Source organism: Diadema antillarum, unplaced genomic scaffold (genome assembly GCF_040938485.1).
Source record: "Diadema antillarum isolate AM-2024a unplaced genomic scaffold, OU_Dant_1.0 scf00000028, whole genome shotgun sequence".
NCBI classification, from domain to species: domain Eukaryota; kingdom Metazoa; phylum Echinodermata; class Echinoidea; order Diadematoida; family Diadematidae; genus Diadema; species Diadema antillarum.
In genome coordinates, this window is record NW_027270917.1 from 6,433,593 (window position 1) to 6,453,369 (window position 19,777).

The following is a 19,777-nucleotide window of genomic DNA, read 5'->3' on the forward strand; positions in this document are numbered from 1 at the left end:
AAGTAACGACAATTGATATTACCATGGTAACAACTTTCAATCTAATGGCTTACTGAAAGTTGTCTTGAATATCATTTCATAACATCACTATCTGCATGTTGGATCTGCCATTATGCACAAATAAAAAGTCAGTCACATGAAAAACGTGAGAGAGTATTTTTTAACAAGTGTCATCAGTGACAAAATAAATCATTAGAGGAAAAACATAACTATGAATTCTGACAATTGTTTTTTTCCACATCACCACACCTCCACTGCTCTCCGAGGAAGTAGACCGAGCAGCTCTATTTCCTCCAATCACATAGAATGCAATGCACTCACTTGCCGGAAATGAAAAATCATTGATGGGATTAAACTCCTTGATGTATCTGTAAGAGAGGGATTTGGGTAGGCTGGATGACTTAATTCGAGATGACACACCACAGACCAACTGAGGAAGGTCCCAGAGTTTAACCTTTGAAGAGCTTGTACTGAAATACAGCCCAGTGAAAAAAGCTTCAAAATTGTGCAGTAATGTACGAACAGTTTTAAGACATGAATAAACCAATATTGTCTAGAACATGTACACTGTACTGCTCAGTTTGAAGCTTAGAGTCCTGTTATCATGGCTTTACATTTTGATCATGACTTCCTCCTAGACCAAAATCTTGTTAATGATAGTGCTACTAAATGTTATTATCCTTGCATGCAAGACGACCAAGTAAAAGAGATGCCTGTATTAGTGCTCAGTAATACAGTATGTTACTTTCATGCTCAATGATACATATATGCCACACTCAACCATGTTTATTTTTTTTTTAAAGTTCAACAAATATCAAGCAGTTTGACACTGTCTGTAAATGGTTTGATTACAAAATAATCTTTTATCATATCTCATTTTCTTGAATAAGTTATCTCACTTCAAAATCCATTGCCTATACCAAATCTTCATCAGACACCATTTGAGAAAACCTACAGTGTAGGTGTATCAGTAGTATGTCCCAATGAGTGATAATGTGATAGAACCATTAAAATGTTAGGATTGTCCAAACACCTGCAATTTTATCTCACCATCATGACACCCTTGTTTTCTTCTAGATGGTGTGTACAAAGTCCTTTTTCCCATCCTACCCCCCTCCCCACCCCTTGAAGGGAAAAAAAAGCAGGTATTTGTATCAGTTTATAGGTAATGTCTATATTAGCACTACAGCTTAACCAACACATGCAAACTGCGCTGTTCGCAAATAAAAATATCGGCACTTCACACATCACAAAAATGTCCCTTGTGGGTCGGCCGTCTGATATCAGACTTGCACAAACTCGGATTCTAAACATGGCATGTTGCCTGAACAAACTCGGGGAATAGAAATCGGGGGATAATCCGATGTCCGCCGCCCCAGATCACACGAGCCGCGAGCCGATCGGCGGTGCCCTTCCAAGGGAATACAATTTGCTTTTCGGCTGCCCGCCTCAGGGGCAGAGTTTTGCCAGGCATCTATGGGCTTGACCCTTTGCTGGTCTGCCTGCAACCAGAGACGGGCCGGGCAGCCATCGCCATGGTTTCGTGATCCCCATCCTGTCATCATCACACAGCGGGTCAGAAGATGACAGCTAATTGACAAAATCAACATGTGGTTTGACTTGGACATACAGTTATCAACAATCTCTCCATCAAGACTCACATGGGATCATTCCAAACGTGGATGTTTTCAGAATTCGAGGCTGGAAAGGTTTCTCTCTCTCACACAGTAAATATACCTCAACCAATCATCTACATTATTATATACACTGAAACTTCTACCAGTAATGTGCGCCAGTCATGTTATTCAAACAATGTGTACATATTGAATTGAGAAACTACATCATGATTTAAATCCTTCTATTTTTCTTTATATTCCTTATTTTTCCTAGTAAATTCATACCTCCAATGGGATGCCATCTTACATTATGTTTCTGTAAAACCAGTGCAAAACATATACAAAACAGTAGTGAGATTCTGAAGAGTTTTACCAAGTCTTTCTAAAAGCAGAGTGTGTCGAACATAATATGTAATACAGCAATATACATGCAATACAGCACTATAGAAATATTATTTCTATAGTGCTGTATTGCTCAAGACAAAGGAGTAGACCTACAGCTAATTGACCAGACCTTGTGGCATGGAAAACATGATCTTTCTGCTGCATACAGGTACATATGCACAAAGGTTCACGTGAGCTCTGCCATGCTTTTCACACTCATTAACTCCATTCAATCCATTCCATGTTCATATAATAGGCCCTGATTCTTTTCATTCTGTGTTACCACAGGGGAATGGGAAGTTATCCTTATTTGGACCAAGCCGTTATTGAGACAGTGCAAATCTCCAAAATGACTGACACCAAAACAGGCTGGAAACTTGTCAGACAATGAGGTGTTCTTCAAATAAACACACTACTCAACAGCCTTGACTCCAAACAAACACACACACACACACACACACACACACACAACAAACACCCACTGAGAGAACAGAGTTGAAACTAACTTGGATGATCCAGTAAGTTCAAAACACAAACCACTTTCCAATTCCATATCACAATATACATAAATGCATCAATAAGTACACACACATACATACATACATACATACATACATATTTACACGCATACACACATGCAGGTATTTACATTTAAAAAATACATCTTTGCTGAATTTCAAAAGTAAACTTACCATGCCCTGGCACAGGCTGACAGCTACGGAAGATGCAACGTGGGAACGAAGCAGTCCATGATAGTGACAATTATGAATCTCCGGAATGTACTCCTCCATCGAGGTGATCCCATTTTTGCGGCGGTGAATCGAAAATCCCGGGGCCGTGAGCTCGTCATTCAGCGACAGCTCCATCAAAAATTCCTGACCGAAAGCGTTAAATTTTACATGTACTCTGTTGCTGTCGCTATGGTTACCAGTCCTGTCACTATAGTTTGTATCACTCTGGATGTCCTTTTCCATCCCATCTTGGACACTTCTTTTCCTCCTCACAGGTTTTAAATGATGTGATAAATGTTCTCCTGAGGCATCAACTTGTATTGGTTCTGTGATCTCATAATCTGAAAGAAAAGCATAACAGAAAAAAAAAATCACATTAGTCATTATTTAGAAAATATTGAAAATATTAAGAAAGAGAGGTATTTTTTCATCTTAGAGATACAAACTGTACAAGGTCTTTCCAAGGTAACATTGATTATGGTATCTGTGCAACAGATGCATCCTAAAGTTTCATACCCATCAGTACACTAGAGACTGCTCCAGATATCTCTGATGGGGTATGTCATTCACAAAACTGGCCAAGATTTCAGATCCTAATGATGTCCACTGCTCAAATTACTTCTCTCGAAAGTAGAGCCAAATGTTTGTCACACCAATGATGCAAAAGAAACCAAAGACATTGTGATTGGCTCTAATTAGTGTAATGAAATATCCTTGAATGAATAATCATCCTCTCGGACATCAAATCTTTCCTGAAAGACATCCTGTCAGCATATGACACCTTCCCCTCCCTTTAATTTCCATCAGATACGTCCATTGACAGGAATGGAGAGGACAGATTTTTCCTTGGCTAGTTTTTCCTAGATAAATAATGTCCTAGAGGTAATTGTCCTCAAGGCACGACTACCCTCTGGAGTAATCATCTAAAGGGTATGGCATTCAAGAGGCGTGATTTTGGTAGTACTTGCATGCATAGCATGCCAAAAGCCAGATTCCAAATTTGTTCAACTTTCAACTTTCAACTTTCAACTTTATTTTCACCTCCATCAAAATGAACAAAGAACTTTATGTACATTGCGTATACACGGGATATTTGTGATACAGAACAAAACTTGAAAAGGTACATAAGAAAATTATGAAAGTGAAAAGTAGATGTGATTACATCTTTGTTAAATACATAAATTTGTTGTAATTGGCAACAAAAAGAAGAACTGATAGTACAAATTATAGATCACCAAACTCGATGACAAAGTGCAAGAAAGGTAAAAGATTACATCTGCGGCAAAGAACATGATATATATCAGCAAAGCAATGCAAAGGCAATGTCATCTTGGACAGACTTGGTAGTTTGTCCATTTCTAGAGGTTTATAGACTTTATTGAAAAGTGGTGATATATGATCCATTTGCTTAAATCCTCTTGGTTTCAAACAAGTGTAAAACTCAATTTTGGTGATAGGTATTTATTCACAGCTCATAATGGACTTCATTCTCGTCAGCAGCTAACAGACAATTTCAGGGGGGGGGGGTTAGTATACGAGCAGGAAAACTGCTTAGCGGCTTGGCAAAGAAATACTACATTGACATTCTGTGTGCATATCATTACCAAATGCACAGCATTATTCTTGAATGACATCTCACTTTCCATTTGTGGGTGTATGTGTGTGTGTTTGTTTCTTAATTGTATTTTGTTTTGTTTTTGTTCATGTTATACCCAGAATGGATTAATTAATCCATGCATGATCTGAATGAAATCAATAAATATCAAGGTGGGGGTGGGGGTGTTGTGTGATTAAAAGAAATATTGTGTGACTCTCTTCCTATAACCAAAAAATTTTCTTCCCTGAACCTTTCAAGGTACAATATTGTACTTTGGGATATAAAACCTTTCATTACTGTTTTGAGGAGTATTGTTGCCTATCGTAGAAGCCCCAGGGGGAGTAGCCCCCATTTTTTTATTTATTGTTCTTTTTTCCCCCTTTTTTTGTATTGCAGCTACAGTACCTACCATTGATCGGGGGGGGGGGGGGGGTGGGGGGGGGCAAGGGCTATATTTCAACAAATCCTGTTATCAAAATCCTGCTTAAATCACCTGATTAGGCACCTAGAGACGCTAATTGTCTTTTGATGATGCCTCTGACCATTATATCTAGTGTAATCAACCCAAAGGCTCTTAATCCCATGCACTGACATTGGTGTTTGATGAAAGGGGTCTTGGTAGATAGGGGTCACACTAACAGACACAGAGTCTAGTCTGCTAGGAGCCATCCATGTTGCATCACAATAGTCTGTGACTTCACACCAAGCAAATGACAGTTTGGTGACATTGTCATAATCTCTTGCAGTCTGTGGTCAAGAAATTCATGAATTTTTATCACTTAAGACGTTGGTTTGCAGGTTAACATCAATAAAAGAGGTAGTAGCTATACATAGCTGGTGTAGCCCCACTTGTGTCCAAATTTATACACCATTATCACATCAAAGGAGACAAGATGATTTCTGAGACTGCTGAAAATGCCCATTTCCAAAATGATCGGTGCTAGACTAAAGACGACGGTTACAGGCACTTGAGACTTTGTTTTGGAAGTGGACAAACAATCAGGCCAATATTGACCACTGCGATGTCAGACACATCTCCGTGTTATTACCCACTCACTCTCCTCAGCCTGCCTCTGTTGACAAAGACAAATCCAGGCCCTTCTTTCATACCAGGGAGACAATAAACAATTGTGGAATGTCTTTCGAGCACATCAGTTCGTTTGCAACTTGAAATACCGGTATTCTCTGAAAGGGGAATGGCCCTTCTCAATCTGTTCGTCAGTCCACATTGCACTAGATAGTGTCCAAGCTTTGCTACGAAATGGCTGGTTGAGTCATTCATGCTTATAAAACATGTCATTGTGGCACAAATCATCCACCGATCACATGTGATTATTGTAAATGTGGAATGTTTCACAGTGTGGAAATATTTGTTAATTTTGCACTCAACTAAATTTGCAAAAATTACAACACAGAAAAACTTTAAGAGATATCAAATTTCATACACAAAGATAATCCCCCCACCCCCATTGAAAAATAAAGATAATAATAATAATAATAATAATAATAAGGTCTTATTTACCCAGGGTAGCCTCTTCAGTGTTGCCACTGCTCTACCAGAGGGCCCTGCTATTACTATTACCCTAGCGTTGCCAGGTACCCATTTATACACCTGGGTTGAGAGGGACAAAGTGGGTAAAAACATCTTGTCCAAGGATGTAAGCACTGGGCGGGATTCGAACTCGCGGTCCTCCGTTCGGGAGTCGGGAGTCTTATCCACTATGCCACAGCGCCCCCACAGATAAGCAAAGTTCACTGAAATTGATCAATATAGTATTGCAATTGTATGAGAGTGCCGTCACCTAATGGTGCCAATTACCAGTGCTTTGGTCTTTATACCCCTTTAAAGGGTGTGTACAGTTCTGGTCGAGGTGAAGATTTTGCTTTTAACGTTTTGTGAGATATTCAGAAACTACTCTATGAGATGTCAAAGAGCATGCGGTACTAAGGGGTATCAAAAGTTTATTCGATGAAATTCGGTTTTGAAATGGCTGAGATATCCAAAAACAAGGTGAGACAAAGATATACTAATAAAGTTGGGGCATGTCGCCTTTTATTATTAGCACTTTTTTGGATATCTCAGCCATTTGAAAACCAATTTTCATCAAATAAACGTTGAATCCTTCTTAAAATTACATGCTCTTTCATATTTCATTAGAGGCTTTTCATTATCTCACTTAGGAATGTTCAAAACATGAATACCTACCTCAACCAGTACTGTACAGTCCCTTTAAGACTGACTGGTCACCTGTTGATCACCTGGTGGTCAGCCAATAGTCACCCTTTAGTCACCCACTGAACTCCCAAAAGTGCTTCACTTTAGGAGATTTGTGCCAGGTATAAGCAATGAAATTATCTATGTACTTTCCAGACGTTGACAAGCTCTGCATGCACTTCACCTTAAAGGTCCTATTTACCTTTTGAAGCAGTGATTTAGAAAAAAAAAATTCAAGATATCACATTTGATGCATATGAGTGGACCTGTTGTACCACAAAACATCCTACCACATAAAAGTTTTGCAATAAAGCCTAGAATATAAGGAGATATTAGTCTTTTTCTTACTAAACTGTAACTGTAGATGGTTTAGTCTGGAAACATTTTTATTATATCTATTGGTCACATTTTGTAGATTTAACAATACTTAACATCAATTCTACTGATTCAAATTTTTAGTGGTTGTTTCTATCCCTAACTCACATTTTAGAACTATTTTAAAGCACTAATGCTGGGTTTTTGTTTCATCTGCAAATGGTAAATTATGCCTTTAATAGGGCAGTGCAGTAGCCTAGTGCAGTACCGAACCACTGGCCAGCTACTCTAGCATACATGAATGAATCAGTATTTCTTACAGGATATTTTTTTTTAGAACTCAGTCTCCTATCAAATCAAGACGGGAGAATCCAGTTTTAACACTTGAGGCCGGGAGGGTGTCTGTGTCTCAAACTTTCAACACTCTTTGGCCATTGTTGCAACTTGACAGAAACCTGAAAGAGCTATTAGTCTGGAAAAAAATCAGACAGGTTTAATAATACAAGGTGCACCCTTGAAATTAGCTTCCTCTGTAAGGGGTGTACGATTGCCAAAAAAAAACTGTCAAACAAACATTTCGCATTAATCAAAAATGTGCACACACCCTAAATATCTAAACTTATGGATCTACATGTAGTGGGTGGAAATATTTTGAATTATGGGCACACACCTCACCAAAACCTCAACATAACAACAAAACAACCATGATAACACAATATACCACAAATGAACACGTCATCTGTCATAACTAATTGTTCCGTGGCAGTGAACAAGTGTGCCTGAACAGATGAGGGAGGGAGTACACCAAATAGCATCAAAGGGAATAATTTAACTCTCATCAACCATATCACATTTCTTTCTTCTTCTTGACACCCACATGCATACATCCAGAATGTTGGACCAGCATTAGTCACCTGTGAAAAGACAACCAAACACTTTAGTTTGTGATAATAGCATTGCACGCAGTGTAAATATATAATACGCGGAAAAAGACGGTGATTAATTTCTGCCATTGCTAAGGTGTTACACATCTCTTGACTAATAAACACAAAGAGCAAACATCATATAGCTCATTAGTAGAATTCATATATACTTGCTGGATTTTTTTTTTTTATAAATCTCCATTATCCCTCAGTTTTAAATATGATGCACCGATGCCTTGTGTTTACACTGACAACATTGTGACGTTATCCTTGTCGCTTTGAATTGATGTACTGTGACTCAATGGCACTTCTCTTTACGATGTGATGCCGCCATATTATTCACTGACATGGTAATAGTAATCATAACAGGTGAATTTAATGGTGTCTGCATAATCACACATTTACCAGAAGTATGTGTGAAACCGGAGACTGTGGGAAACAATCCCACCATCCAGCTATAGCACAAAACTCTCTCACACTAAAAAGTCACAGCGGCGGAAAGCCGGGACGAATCTGACCGTGGGATGGGTAGGGGTCACTGTATCATCATCGCGACAATAGCCCACGACGTCTGGCACCGCGAACCTCTTCACACTCTGTCGACATTCATGTTTGGAGGGAAAACACCCTCCTCTGTAACAAAAATGTTGAACAAATCTCCCCCTCAAACACTGGCAGACAGCTCTATGTTTATGGGACGTGTGACACCAAGCCACAAGGACGTTAGTGAGCACTGACAAACTGCTAAGTGCGATAATCTGCAAAGACAAATTTGAGTACATCTTTTCAATGAGATTCCAGAACACACATGCACGTCTTTTGCAAATTAGGTCAAGATAATTTCTGTCAGAATGCACCCAGGGTCTTCCACCCTGTTCATGCATCGAGGACGTGTGAGAACATTTACTGTCATGCATGAATAACTTCATTTTATCCATGATCCATACCTCATGTGGGGTCTTGAAATGTGAATCAGCATTTTACACAGAGTGACATTATTCAGGACTAAAAATAAAAGCATCAAGCAATCATTAGTCTCTTTCTCATCTCTTGGTCAAATAAGAAACAAAAAAGAAGATTGACTTTATTTTCTGAATACATATTTTGGAAAGAAACTGTCAAATTTATTCTAATCTAGGTGCATCATGTAGTAAAGTGTGCTTTAAAGAAGGTGTAAATCGCTCTAACCTTCAGACAAGCCAAAAAAGCGAGTAGAAGAAGGGGGCAATTGGAGGGGGCTAACAAGGGTACCCTGTTCAGTTATTAAGTGATGCATTAGGACACCAGCCCAACAGTCGGGGGTATGCTTTTGTAGTCAATTTTGGGAGGGGTTTTTTTTTTCCTCTTTATTTTTCTGAACACTCTAATTGCACAGCACTGTCCACTGAAATTTTGTTCAAAAACTTAATGATTACAGGAGAGTTATCTCCAACAGAATGTGACATCCACAAAATTACTTTGTTCCTTTTTATTCCAATTTACACAGTGATTTGTATGGTTTCATTGTATTTATTAATGTAATTCTTTCTTCAGGATATAAACAAACAAAGAGGAGCACCTGGTATCCTCTTCACCAAAACTCTCCCTCCCCTCCCTTTCTCTCCCCCCCCCCCCCCCCCCCCCCCCCCCCCCCCCTCCCCCTCCCTCCCTTTGAAATTACAGATGATGGTGATTGTAAGAATCCTAATATGTTTTATTCTTCTGAATGACTTCTATTAAGTCTTTCAGTCCTGTTGGTAGCATGTTTAAATAAGATGTCAATAAGATCTTAGTTTGTTGGTCCTGAGAAGTAACATTTGGCATCTTATTTTTAGGTATCACTCCCCTCTAGCCCCACTGTAATGTGATGAGTAAATTTTTCCTCCATTGTCACACAAGTGGAGCAGATGGAAGTATTGGTCTGCCTCATTTATCACCTTGATGACCATTACAATTAGATGCTGATGGAAGAAACATCCTGGAGAGTGAAGACTTTTTTAGATGTTGAAAGTAATCTTGAGAAATTATTTAATAAGATGTAACAATCTGCTCTTGTTTTTGTTTTTTGTTTTCATCTCATACTACATGAATCATGTACCACATTAACCAAGTCATAGCTAACATTGAAGGTCATTTTGATTTGTAAACTTGCATATTTCGGGTGTTCATGTAAACATGCCAATATATCCAATTTACCAAGTTTAAAATGTTAGCACTGCCAAAAGGCTTCATATGATGTACAGTAACTTGCTCATGGTACTAAAAAACATAAAATACCTCCCTGTAGAATATCTTGATACTGCACTTCCTGTATATGAATCAGGGATCTATTGTCAGTGCAGTACATTTTTGCATAAGAAACCGTGAAATGCGGTGAGAATGGTTACACTCTTTCAACATATTCCACCTCACAAGCAGGATGTAACCCCCTCACAAAAATACTAAAACTGTGTCTGTTTGACCCACAGAACGTCCAAACTGAGCCACGAAAGTTGGGGGAGAGTCTTTCTCGAGGATTTGAAACATCTGCAGTCGCCATCAATGCTCGCTGCTAACTTCCTGCACAGATTTCCGGCAAGGCTCACAGCTCTGTTTATAAAATGTACCCCCGCAAAGTCTTTAAGATGTTTTCATAGGACCCATGAACTTGGTAGAGGAGAGGCAACGTTAATCTACCAATAGGAGGGGACGTACAGGACGGTTTACTTGTGGTCATTTCGGACGGGAGCAAACGTTCGCAAAGTTTGCTTGCTTGTTCCCTCATATCAGTCCAACCAAGTCCTTCCTGTTGGCTCCTTGCAAATACTTCAAGCTCATAAACAGAGATAAGAAGTCATAAAATGATCTTGAGAGGAGGAAGAGCATTAATGACTGCATGCTCCCAGTGACCACCATGTTTTTTTTCCCCTACCCCACTCCCTCGCTCTCTATCAAATTCCGCAAACCATGATGGCTTTCACGCATGGACTTCACGTCCTCCTCTGCTTCTGCAATCTTGCAAACCTCTTGGGGGGAAAGGGTATTCCGGGGGAATTCGCGAACTTTACTGTCACCTATATTCATTCCAGCTACATGAATAGAAGCATTTGATCGATAGTTGACCTTTGACCACTTCCACATATGAGGATTATTGACTTTCTTCCATTACACTGTACTAATGTACACTCTAGTCTCAGAACAGGCATTTTGGCCTTATGAGAAAAATACTTTAAGGTATTCAATTTTGAAAGTCTCACTACATTTTCAGTCTCTTTTAGCCAATGAAAACCCCTTGTAAACAACATGCTAAAACGTCCGTCCTCAAACACACCAGTACAACAGGCTTGTACTATTTAGGGAGCCCTCTACTAACAGGGCATTTTTGTACTCTTATAGATTTATTCTTTATACTTACCATTTTCAGAGTCTTTGCATGCACACCCCTGTTCACAAAGCCTCTGTTGTTGTTGTTTTTTCTCCACACTAGCTATGGCATGTAGCATTAAAACTGCAAGCTATTTTTTAACATTCCATCTGCTTCCCTTTCCCATAATGACAAACAGCAACTTTGGCCGGCAACTGCTGTCCAATTTGAAATTTTGCAATAGAGTATGCATAAATTGCATGCAACTGACACATGCGTGAAACGGACGAGGTAAAATGAGTTCAGTCACTGCACATTATCAGAAAACAACGAGAGGCGATTCAACTGGATGCAGATACTTATGTGAAAATCACTACAGACAGGTGGCGGCATTGGTGATTCAGGCTCCTGATTAGTTTGCCGTCAGCCAATGAAAAGGTTAGTCATTAACTCTCTATGAGATTGATACACGTGGCAAAGTTCCTGTTCCTACTGCTTGTGAGATACAAAGCCTTCTAGTGTCAATATCTTTGTGGCGATTAATTGTAAGAAAAAAACTTCAAACATCAAATAGCATAACTTTTTTGAAGGTGGAGTAACAATGCTAGGTGCACTCACATTTAGGGTAAAATGGATATTTTACTAGGTAATTCGCAATGCGAATAACAACACACCACGAAATACACCACAAAATGCATTGTGAAACACAATGGTATTAAGGATGGTAATTAAACAAAATATGCGAGATATGAGTTTCAATCGCGTCACAAAATACCACCGATTATACAGCAGTGTATTTCTTTACATGACCTGACATACAGTAATTTCTGTCTTCTTCCCACACTATTTATGATTGCATGGTGTGCTAACATCAGAGAGGTGTACTCTCAGGCCAAACATACTGTGGTATTTTGTGAATGAGAATGGTTCACTATTACCGTGGCATTTTGCGGATGAACATGTTGCCTACAAATTACTGCGCTGGTATCTAATTCCATGGCAATTTCACATGTGAATGCCCCTTTGAGGAAGATGCATCGCTTCCAGCGGAACTGCTGTAATTCCAACAAGGCAATCCCGAAGACATCTACGTAGGAGCCGAGCACATTGTGGGTGTGGTCATTGTGTGCATCTGACGGACCCTGTGGGCGGATCTTGAGGGACAACCTCTGAACTAGCATCAGATTCAGCGCCCCTGAGAATTCCTGATCTTTTTTGAAGAGTACGGACCTCACAAATTACTGCCAGACTTCTGTGTTCTGACAAAGTTGATTAGCTCTGTCACAGAGAGGATATCTCATGTGTGTTCGCGAACCAATCTGGAATACAGACAAGTAACCCAAACTCCGTACCAACGTGCTGAAAACGAAAGATTCATACATAAAACAAAGAAGATGTACATCCATGGCATACAGATGAATATGAGCATCAGTGGTATGGTCCAAGCGTGTCACTGAAATTTCTTATGGAATAATATCAATATTATACAGTAATGATGAATAAGCAAACTCGGTCTTTAAGGTAGACTACAAGGGCTAGCCCAAAATTCTGCTAATAGTAGAGGTGGGCTATAGAGGGTGACATTTTCAGAACATGCTCATCACACCTTAGTTTGATGACTTTTTGCCTACTGACACCATTTTTGAAAAAAAGAATGAAAAAAATGCAAAACCCGGGGTGCCCCGGCCGAAATCGTAAAAAATCCAAGATGGCCGCCGTTTCGGCTTTCAAAAGACATTTTTGGCCATAAACTCGGCTATTTTTGGGTCTATTGTGATGATTTTGGTGTCTAACCCCATGTTTTAGGGGTCAAGGAAATGGATTATCATGATAATTTTAGTGAAAAACCTAGGCTTCTGCATGAAACTAACCTTTTCCCCATATTTAGGGTTAAATTTCCTTCTCCTTTACCCCCTACCCCAACCGCCATTTTTTGCACTTTTTTCCATATTTTTTTTTTCAAGTCATGTTAACTACCATACTCTTAATAACAAGTTCTAGCAATCTTTTTTTTCCTACTGACAATACAGCAAGAAATATACAAATAACTTACAGTATACATGTATGTGTCATGCCAATACTGGTCATGTGGCTGGTGCATTCAGAATGCACGGTAACTGTGGAACCAGTATTGTACTGTATCTGCTTTATAGTGTCCATTAACATTTTGGTCCTAATACCTTTAACAATATGAATAGATAGATCTATATAATAATAAATATTCCTTCTTCTTTACCCCTACCCCAACCGCCATTTTTTGCACTTTTTTCCGTATTTTTTTCAAGTCATGTTAACTACCATACAACAAGTTCTAGCTATCAATGTGGTGTTTTCTTGCAAGAATACAGCAAGAAATATACAAATAACTTACATTATACATGGTTTACATATGTGTCATGCACTACAGGTCTGAATACCAAATGTTTATCAGCACTACAAAGCAGATACAGTATAAGCACTGGCTTACTGTCACAATGTACATGTACCATGCATCCTGAAAAGCCACACTATACCAATATACAATGTGCATGACACATATATGTAAACCATGTATAATGTACGTTATTTGTTATTATTTATTACTATATTTATCTATTTATATTGTTAAAGGTCTTAGGACCAAAATGTTAATGGACACTATAAAGCAGATACAGTATTTAATACTGGTTCCACAGTTACCGTGCATTCTGAATGCACCAGCCACATACCAGTATTGGCACGACACATACAAGTATACTGTAAGTTATTTGTATATTTCTTGCTGTGTTGTCGGTAGAAAAAAACAACAAACTGCTAGAACTTGTTATCAAAAGGATGGCGGTTAACATGACTTGAAAAAAATGCGAAAAAAAAAGGCAAAAAATGGCGGTTGGGGTAGGGGGTAAAGGAAAAGGAAATTCAACCCTAAATATGGGAAAAAGGTTAGTTTCATGTAGAAGCTTAGGTTTTCCACTAAAATCATCATGATAATCCATTTCCTTGACCCCTAAAACATGGGGTTAGACACCAAAACCATCACAATAGACCAAAAAATAGCCGAGTTATGGCCAAAAATGTCTTTTTAAAGCCGAAACGGCGGCCATTTTGGATTTTTTACGATTTCGGCCGGGGCACCCCGGATTTTGCATTTTTTTCGTTCTTTTTTTCAAAAATGGTGTCAGTAGGCAAAAAGTCATCAAACTAAGGTGTGATGAGCATGTTCTGAAAATATGACCTAAAATTGACCCTCTATAGCCCACCTCTACTAATAGTATAAAAGCTGGTCTATTTGGTTAGCTCTGAAAAATATATATTTCTTAAGGAAGAAAAATCCCAAAACTTCACATCAACTTTTCACTGGACCTATCCTTTGAACATTCTTACAGAATTTAACCATACCAAAGGCATATCGTCGCTGGGGTGACAAGACCTTGTATCTGCAATTTTGGTGAAAATGACTTTTTTAGATCAATGGTCAAATAATGGGTTAAGTGATGTCCTGTCCAAATCCTAACTGTCTTACTCCAAAAATGAAGCCACCACGGCATGTCAAAGGAAAGGCTATCCCATTCGCTATAGTGCTGTGGCCGCCATGTTTTGTGGCTCTCCTGAACATTTGACATTTTGTAGATACGAGGTCTTGTCGCCCCAACGATATATAGAATTTTAGAACTATATATTTCATCATGAATTTGTCTCAATTTCAGACCATTGGGGATAAGTTTTGAATACTTGCTGTGCAGAGGTACTGCTCATCAACAGTTTCTAAATTCCTTGAGAGTGGTAACCTACGAACTGTTGACTTTACTTGAGAAGTTTTATCACTAAGGCATCAGTGCTTACTATTTGCTTCCCAAACTAGCCCCATGCCTCAGCCAACTGAGGGTGTTTATGCCATGCCAGACAGTAAGCTTTTCATTCAGTTTGTATAGTCTCCTTTGACAGAGTAGAATTAAAAAGGTGACTTGATACTTGATGATACCTATTGTAAAGACTTTCCAGACTGGACACCTTCCTTCTCCTAATACCAGAGCTAATAAAACAGCAGCAAATAATCCAACACGGGCGCCTGCAGAATCTTGTGGGGGGGAAAGGGGGACTTCTTTGAGTGTATCCCCAGAGCCGCGGAGCATAATATGAAGAAACATAATGGAGTCCTATAACTTACCTAAATAGTTGTTGTTGATGTTGTTTGTTTTCTTGTTATGTCTGTCTCCCATTAATCAACAACTTACTCTGAACTGTGTCAGAAGTTGAATCAGAGCCTGTATCGGGGGAAAGGTATCTGACTGGTTGGTAAAGGTATAGGGTTTGTCCAGAAGGCGTATCTGTCGCGATTGTTTGTTTCTCCATTTCTACATGAGCAGAATCCAAATATGTGATGGGGCTTGATTGATGATAGTCACCCGACCAAACATAAGCTCCTCACACAACAAAACACGGGGATGAGGAGGAATCGCTTTATGCACCGTCTGTGGTCTTCCCGCCCCGTTGTTCCTCAGCGGAAATGACAGCAATGGAGGTCAGCGAGAAAGGAGCTATTAATGGAGGCAATTTTCGGTTCCATTGTGAAGGAGCTCACCTTATGATGACCAGGGTGTGCAGATTACCTACGGTGCATGCACACCCGTACACCTTTCATGCGAGAAAGCACTCAGCTTGTTACAGTATTTCAAACAATTATAAAAAGTCTCATCAAAACCCCTTTCCTACACATGAGCTGGCTGCATGTCACCCTCTTATGTATAAAAAACCAGTGGTTTGAATTCTAACAAGAAATCCATTCTATACTAAAGTAAAGCGAGCCCTGTTCTTGTGACATAATAGTTTTCTTAATAAGAAGGCAAAATACTTTCACTTAATTGACTAAACTCTAGAATGTCAGAAATATTAATTTAAAAAAACGAAAAGATGTTGTTGTCAGAGGAACCAAACCACAAAGTCTTTCCTACTCTTCTCTCAATGGCAGACACTCAGCGACCACCAAGAATCAAGGCATCCATTGGTGATGTCTACTTCCATATTATGAAACTCGATGTTCTCTTAATGATAATGAGGTAAATTTCCAGTATACCCTATCAAAGATAATGTGCAAATATGCTCTGCTTTCTTTAACATTGTGCACTAATGTGCATAATCATGTCTGAGTGTGTATGCGTGCGTGCAGGGATGCATGCATGTAACTTGCCAAGTTGTTTGGACTGGAAAGAATGATTTATCATTGCTACTCCAAGCCAGGAAATATGTTCCCTGATATCCCATTACATCCACGGACATTTCTGCCGCTCATTTTTCTGAATGATCCTCCCAGGAACTATTGAAATTTCATGACAAACCTGTTTGACCCTGGCAATGGAGGTCAAGTCTGGGTTTCTACATGAGATAATCTCTCCCCTTATATCATCTGAACTTCCACCATCATTTGTCTCTTTCCATATCCTAGCAACCGGCTTGCCAGTCAGCTGAATCTCTGCTTGTAGACTTACATGAATGTGACTGTCAAATATGATTTAGCTGCCATAAAATCAGTTGTTTTGAACTAAAACCAGTGGAATGGAAGCAGTTAGTTTTTAAAGTAATTTGACAAAGCATATGAGAGGAAAAACCTATGAAAGTTGGTATCACTGAATGCCAGCTGATGCCATTTGTACATGGAACTTCTCATTGTTTTCATACATGAAAAGAGTCAAATGATATATTCCTTTTGTGTTTGAGTGCACGATTGAATTTCCATCTGCTGTTAAAAGGTTCACAGAAAAACACACACTACTTTCACTGTTACGTTACCATGGAATCACAGAAAAACATGAACAAACCTGCTCTTATACCACATTTCATTCAAAAGAATACAGTTTTCGCGTAACATAATCAAGAGAAATATGAAAGAAGTCTAATTCAATGCAAAGTGACACCGTTTGTATGTTTGTTTAGTATGTTTAGGTCCTATATCATGTGATCATCAGAAAAAAAGAAGTGTTTACTTTATATCACTGATGGAAACTTGCTTTTTTTCAAGCCAAAATAAAAAATTATGATAAAATATATATTGTATTATCTAACCAGAAGGCAAGTTCCTATATTTCCAAAACATGCTGAATTTTATCCATCTGTGCACATGAAGTCTTATGAAAAGTATGAAATTTGCAGATAAACTAGGCCTATGATCTTTTAAAGCAGTGCATCATTTTAATACCAAAGAAAATAAAATTGATCTTGCGACATTCATTTCAAAATCATACAAAAAGCATATTAATCTTGACTATTGCGTGGATGTTCTTATTGCATAAGGCATGAAACTTATGACAAAACAACGGAAACCTACTCCAATCCACCCCCCCCCCCCAAAAAAAAGAAAGAAAGACAACCACCAACAAACAAAAAGTGAGAAAGATCAGTAAGGCTTATATTAGTGTGTCTGTGATTTAAAGAGCTAGACAATTACACTCCACACAACTACAACAAACCATTTTTTCTTTATTGAATATGCATAAATAATGAAAAAAGAATTCATAACCAGAAGTACTTGAAAAGTGTATGCATACTGTTGCTTGAACATATGGGTCAATGGATTTTGCCAAGCACAGGTCCCACATCCAAGACCGCAAAGCAAATATGCACACTCCATTTGTGCAGAAAGCAGTGTTCCTTGAAATCCTCCGCAAATTGGCTGGCTTGAAGAAAAGCTCCCTGATCTTGGGGGGGTAGGGGGTAGATTTCACGACTGACTTGGCTTTGAGAATCATTTTGTATTCATTATTATTTCAGCAGGCTTTTGGTCCAACACAAGAAGCTTCCTGTTAATTAAGTCTTGCCTTCTCATACATACAGAGGAGTACATTTTTTTTTCCTTAAATAATTATAGTATGTAAACTTCATAAAAAGTGATGCCAATTCAACTTTTGAACTCAGCGCAGGTGTGATTCCAGATGCAAAGGGTGATGAAGCACACAATCCATTTCAGTACCGGTATGTGAAAACTTATTCCACAAGGAAGGAAGGAGCAACAGTCAAGACAAAAAAAAATGGCTAACATTACTATGAGTATACCTACCTTAATGTCAATATTACTCTTTAAAAAAAATTGAGTGACAATATTCACTCTTGAAGGAGTGAATACAAAAAAGAGTGAATTTAGAGTGAAATTGGAGTAAATTTTGAGTGGAAATATTCATTTTCACTCGTTTTAGAGTGACCACAGGGATCACTCCAAAATCTTTGAGTGATCCCTGAGGTCACTCCAAAATGAGTGAAAATGAACATTTTCACTCAAAATTCACTCCCAATTTCACTTTACATTCACTCTTTTTGTATTCACTCCTTTAAGAGTGAATATTTTCACTCAATTTTTTTTTTAGAGGGTACTGTCATCATCATCATCACCTTTAACATAACCATTCACTTCCACAGCGGTAAAAGTATAAGTCCTGCTCAAAGATATGGTTGATGGTTCTCATTCAGAGATCGGTACAAGAATCATCCTGCCTCAAATCAATTTTAACTATGAACACCAAGTCATTACAGGACCAGGGGCGGATCCTGGAATTCTGTAAGGGGGGGCGCAACTATTATTTCTGGTGCCACTTCTGGGTTTCATTTCATTTTTTTCCTTTTTATTTCTTTTGTTTTTAACAAAAAATAAAGGGGGGCGTGCACCGGTTGCGCCCCCCTCTGGATCGGCCACTGCAGGAGGTTGTTGTATTTTTCATCAGTGCACCCTATAAATGTTTACGACAAGCCTGTAAGAATGAAATAGCCTGAGTGATTGGGCTTGTGTACTCGGGAAGTGGAGCATGCTTTTATGAGCAGTGACAACATATATTGGATGTTGCAACATCATTGACAGTTTTAGTCTGAGGTCTTTGAATCTTCCCTGCTGCCACAAAAATCAATGGAAAGCACTCCAATTATGCGTGACACCTAATCTAAAAATAAGACAAGTCCATGAGCTCTGATATTGAAGAACAAATCTTCTTTCTTTTGTTTACACACACACTTGTCCATTCAGTGATATCTGAATCAAACTGATTTCTTTCCCAGGACATTTTCTGTCAACAAACATCATGTCATTCAATAGCTCTCCAGCAGAGCAACTGCTTTAAAGATTTCTTTGTCCAAAAACTCAAGGGTTTTAGGCAAACAGAGGAATAGAATCAAGTCGTAAAGAGCTTAAAGCAATTATTTCTGAAAGATACACGCATAAAAATCTGTGAAGCATTTATAACTTCATAACGATTAGGACTTGTTCACCTGAACAACAAGTCTGAATGGAAGTCAGAAGGTAACTGGTCATTGTCTGGCTCAAATACGTCTGACAATACAACGGATGTCAGAGCTAAGCCACAACTCATCCCATCAATTAGATTCAAGCCACAGATGAAAAAGAGAAAAATAAAAGCCATTTATGTCGAGCAAACTAAGTACGATAGAAGCTCAAATATATGATTGCAACTACTTCTTTTCCTTCGTTCTATTCTCACATTGATTTTTGTTTTTTTGTTGGGGAGTATTTTCATTATTCATTTCTACCCTTCACCCATATTCCCCCTCAAAAAAAAAAAAAAAAAAACATCTCTACTCCCTAATGGGCATTTGGTATAGAAAATGCAGTCACCATACAGTACATACTGATGTGTTAAACCCAATAAACAGTCATTTCAAAGTTTGGGATGGAAGTGTGAATTTCATTATTTCCAGA

The 19,777-nt window shown here is 38.6% G+C and overlaps 1 protein-coding gene across 1 annotated transcript in view; it reads right to left on the minus strand.

Moving 5' to 3' along the window:
* LOC139737301 (A disintegrin and metalloproteinase with thrombospondin motifs 18-like) overlaps positions 1-19,777 on the minus strand; it is a 192,222-nt gene that overhangs the window by 156,914 nt on the left and 15,531 nt on the right. Inside the window, exon 2 of the mRNA XM_071647977.1 lies at positions 2,693-3,072. Coding sequence (XP_071504078.1) covers positions 2,693-2,974 — 282 coding nt within the window. The 5' untranslated portion in view covers positions 2,975-3,072. The remainder of the gene's footprint in view (positions 1-2,692; positions 3,073-19,777) is intronic.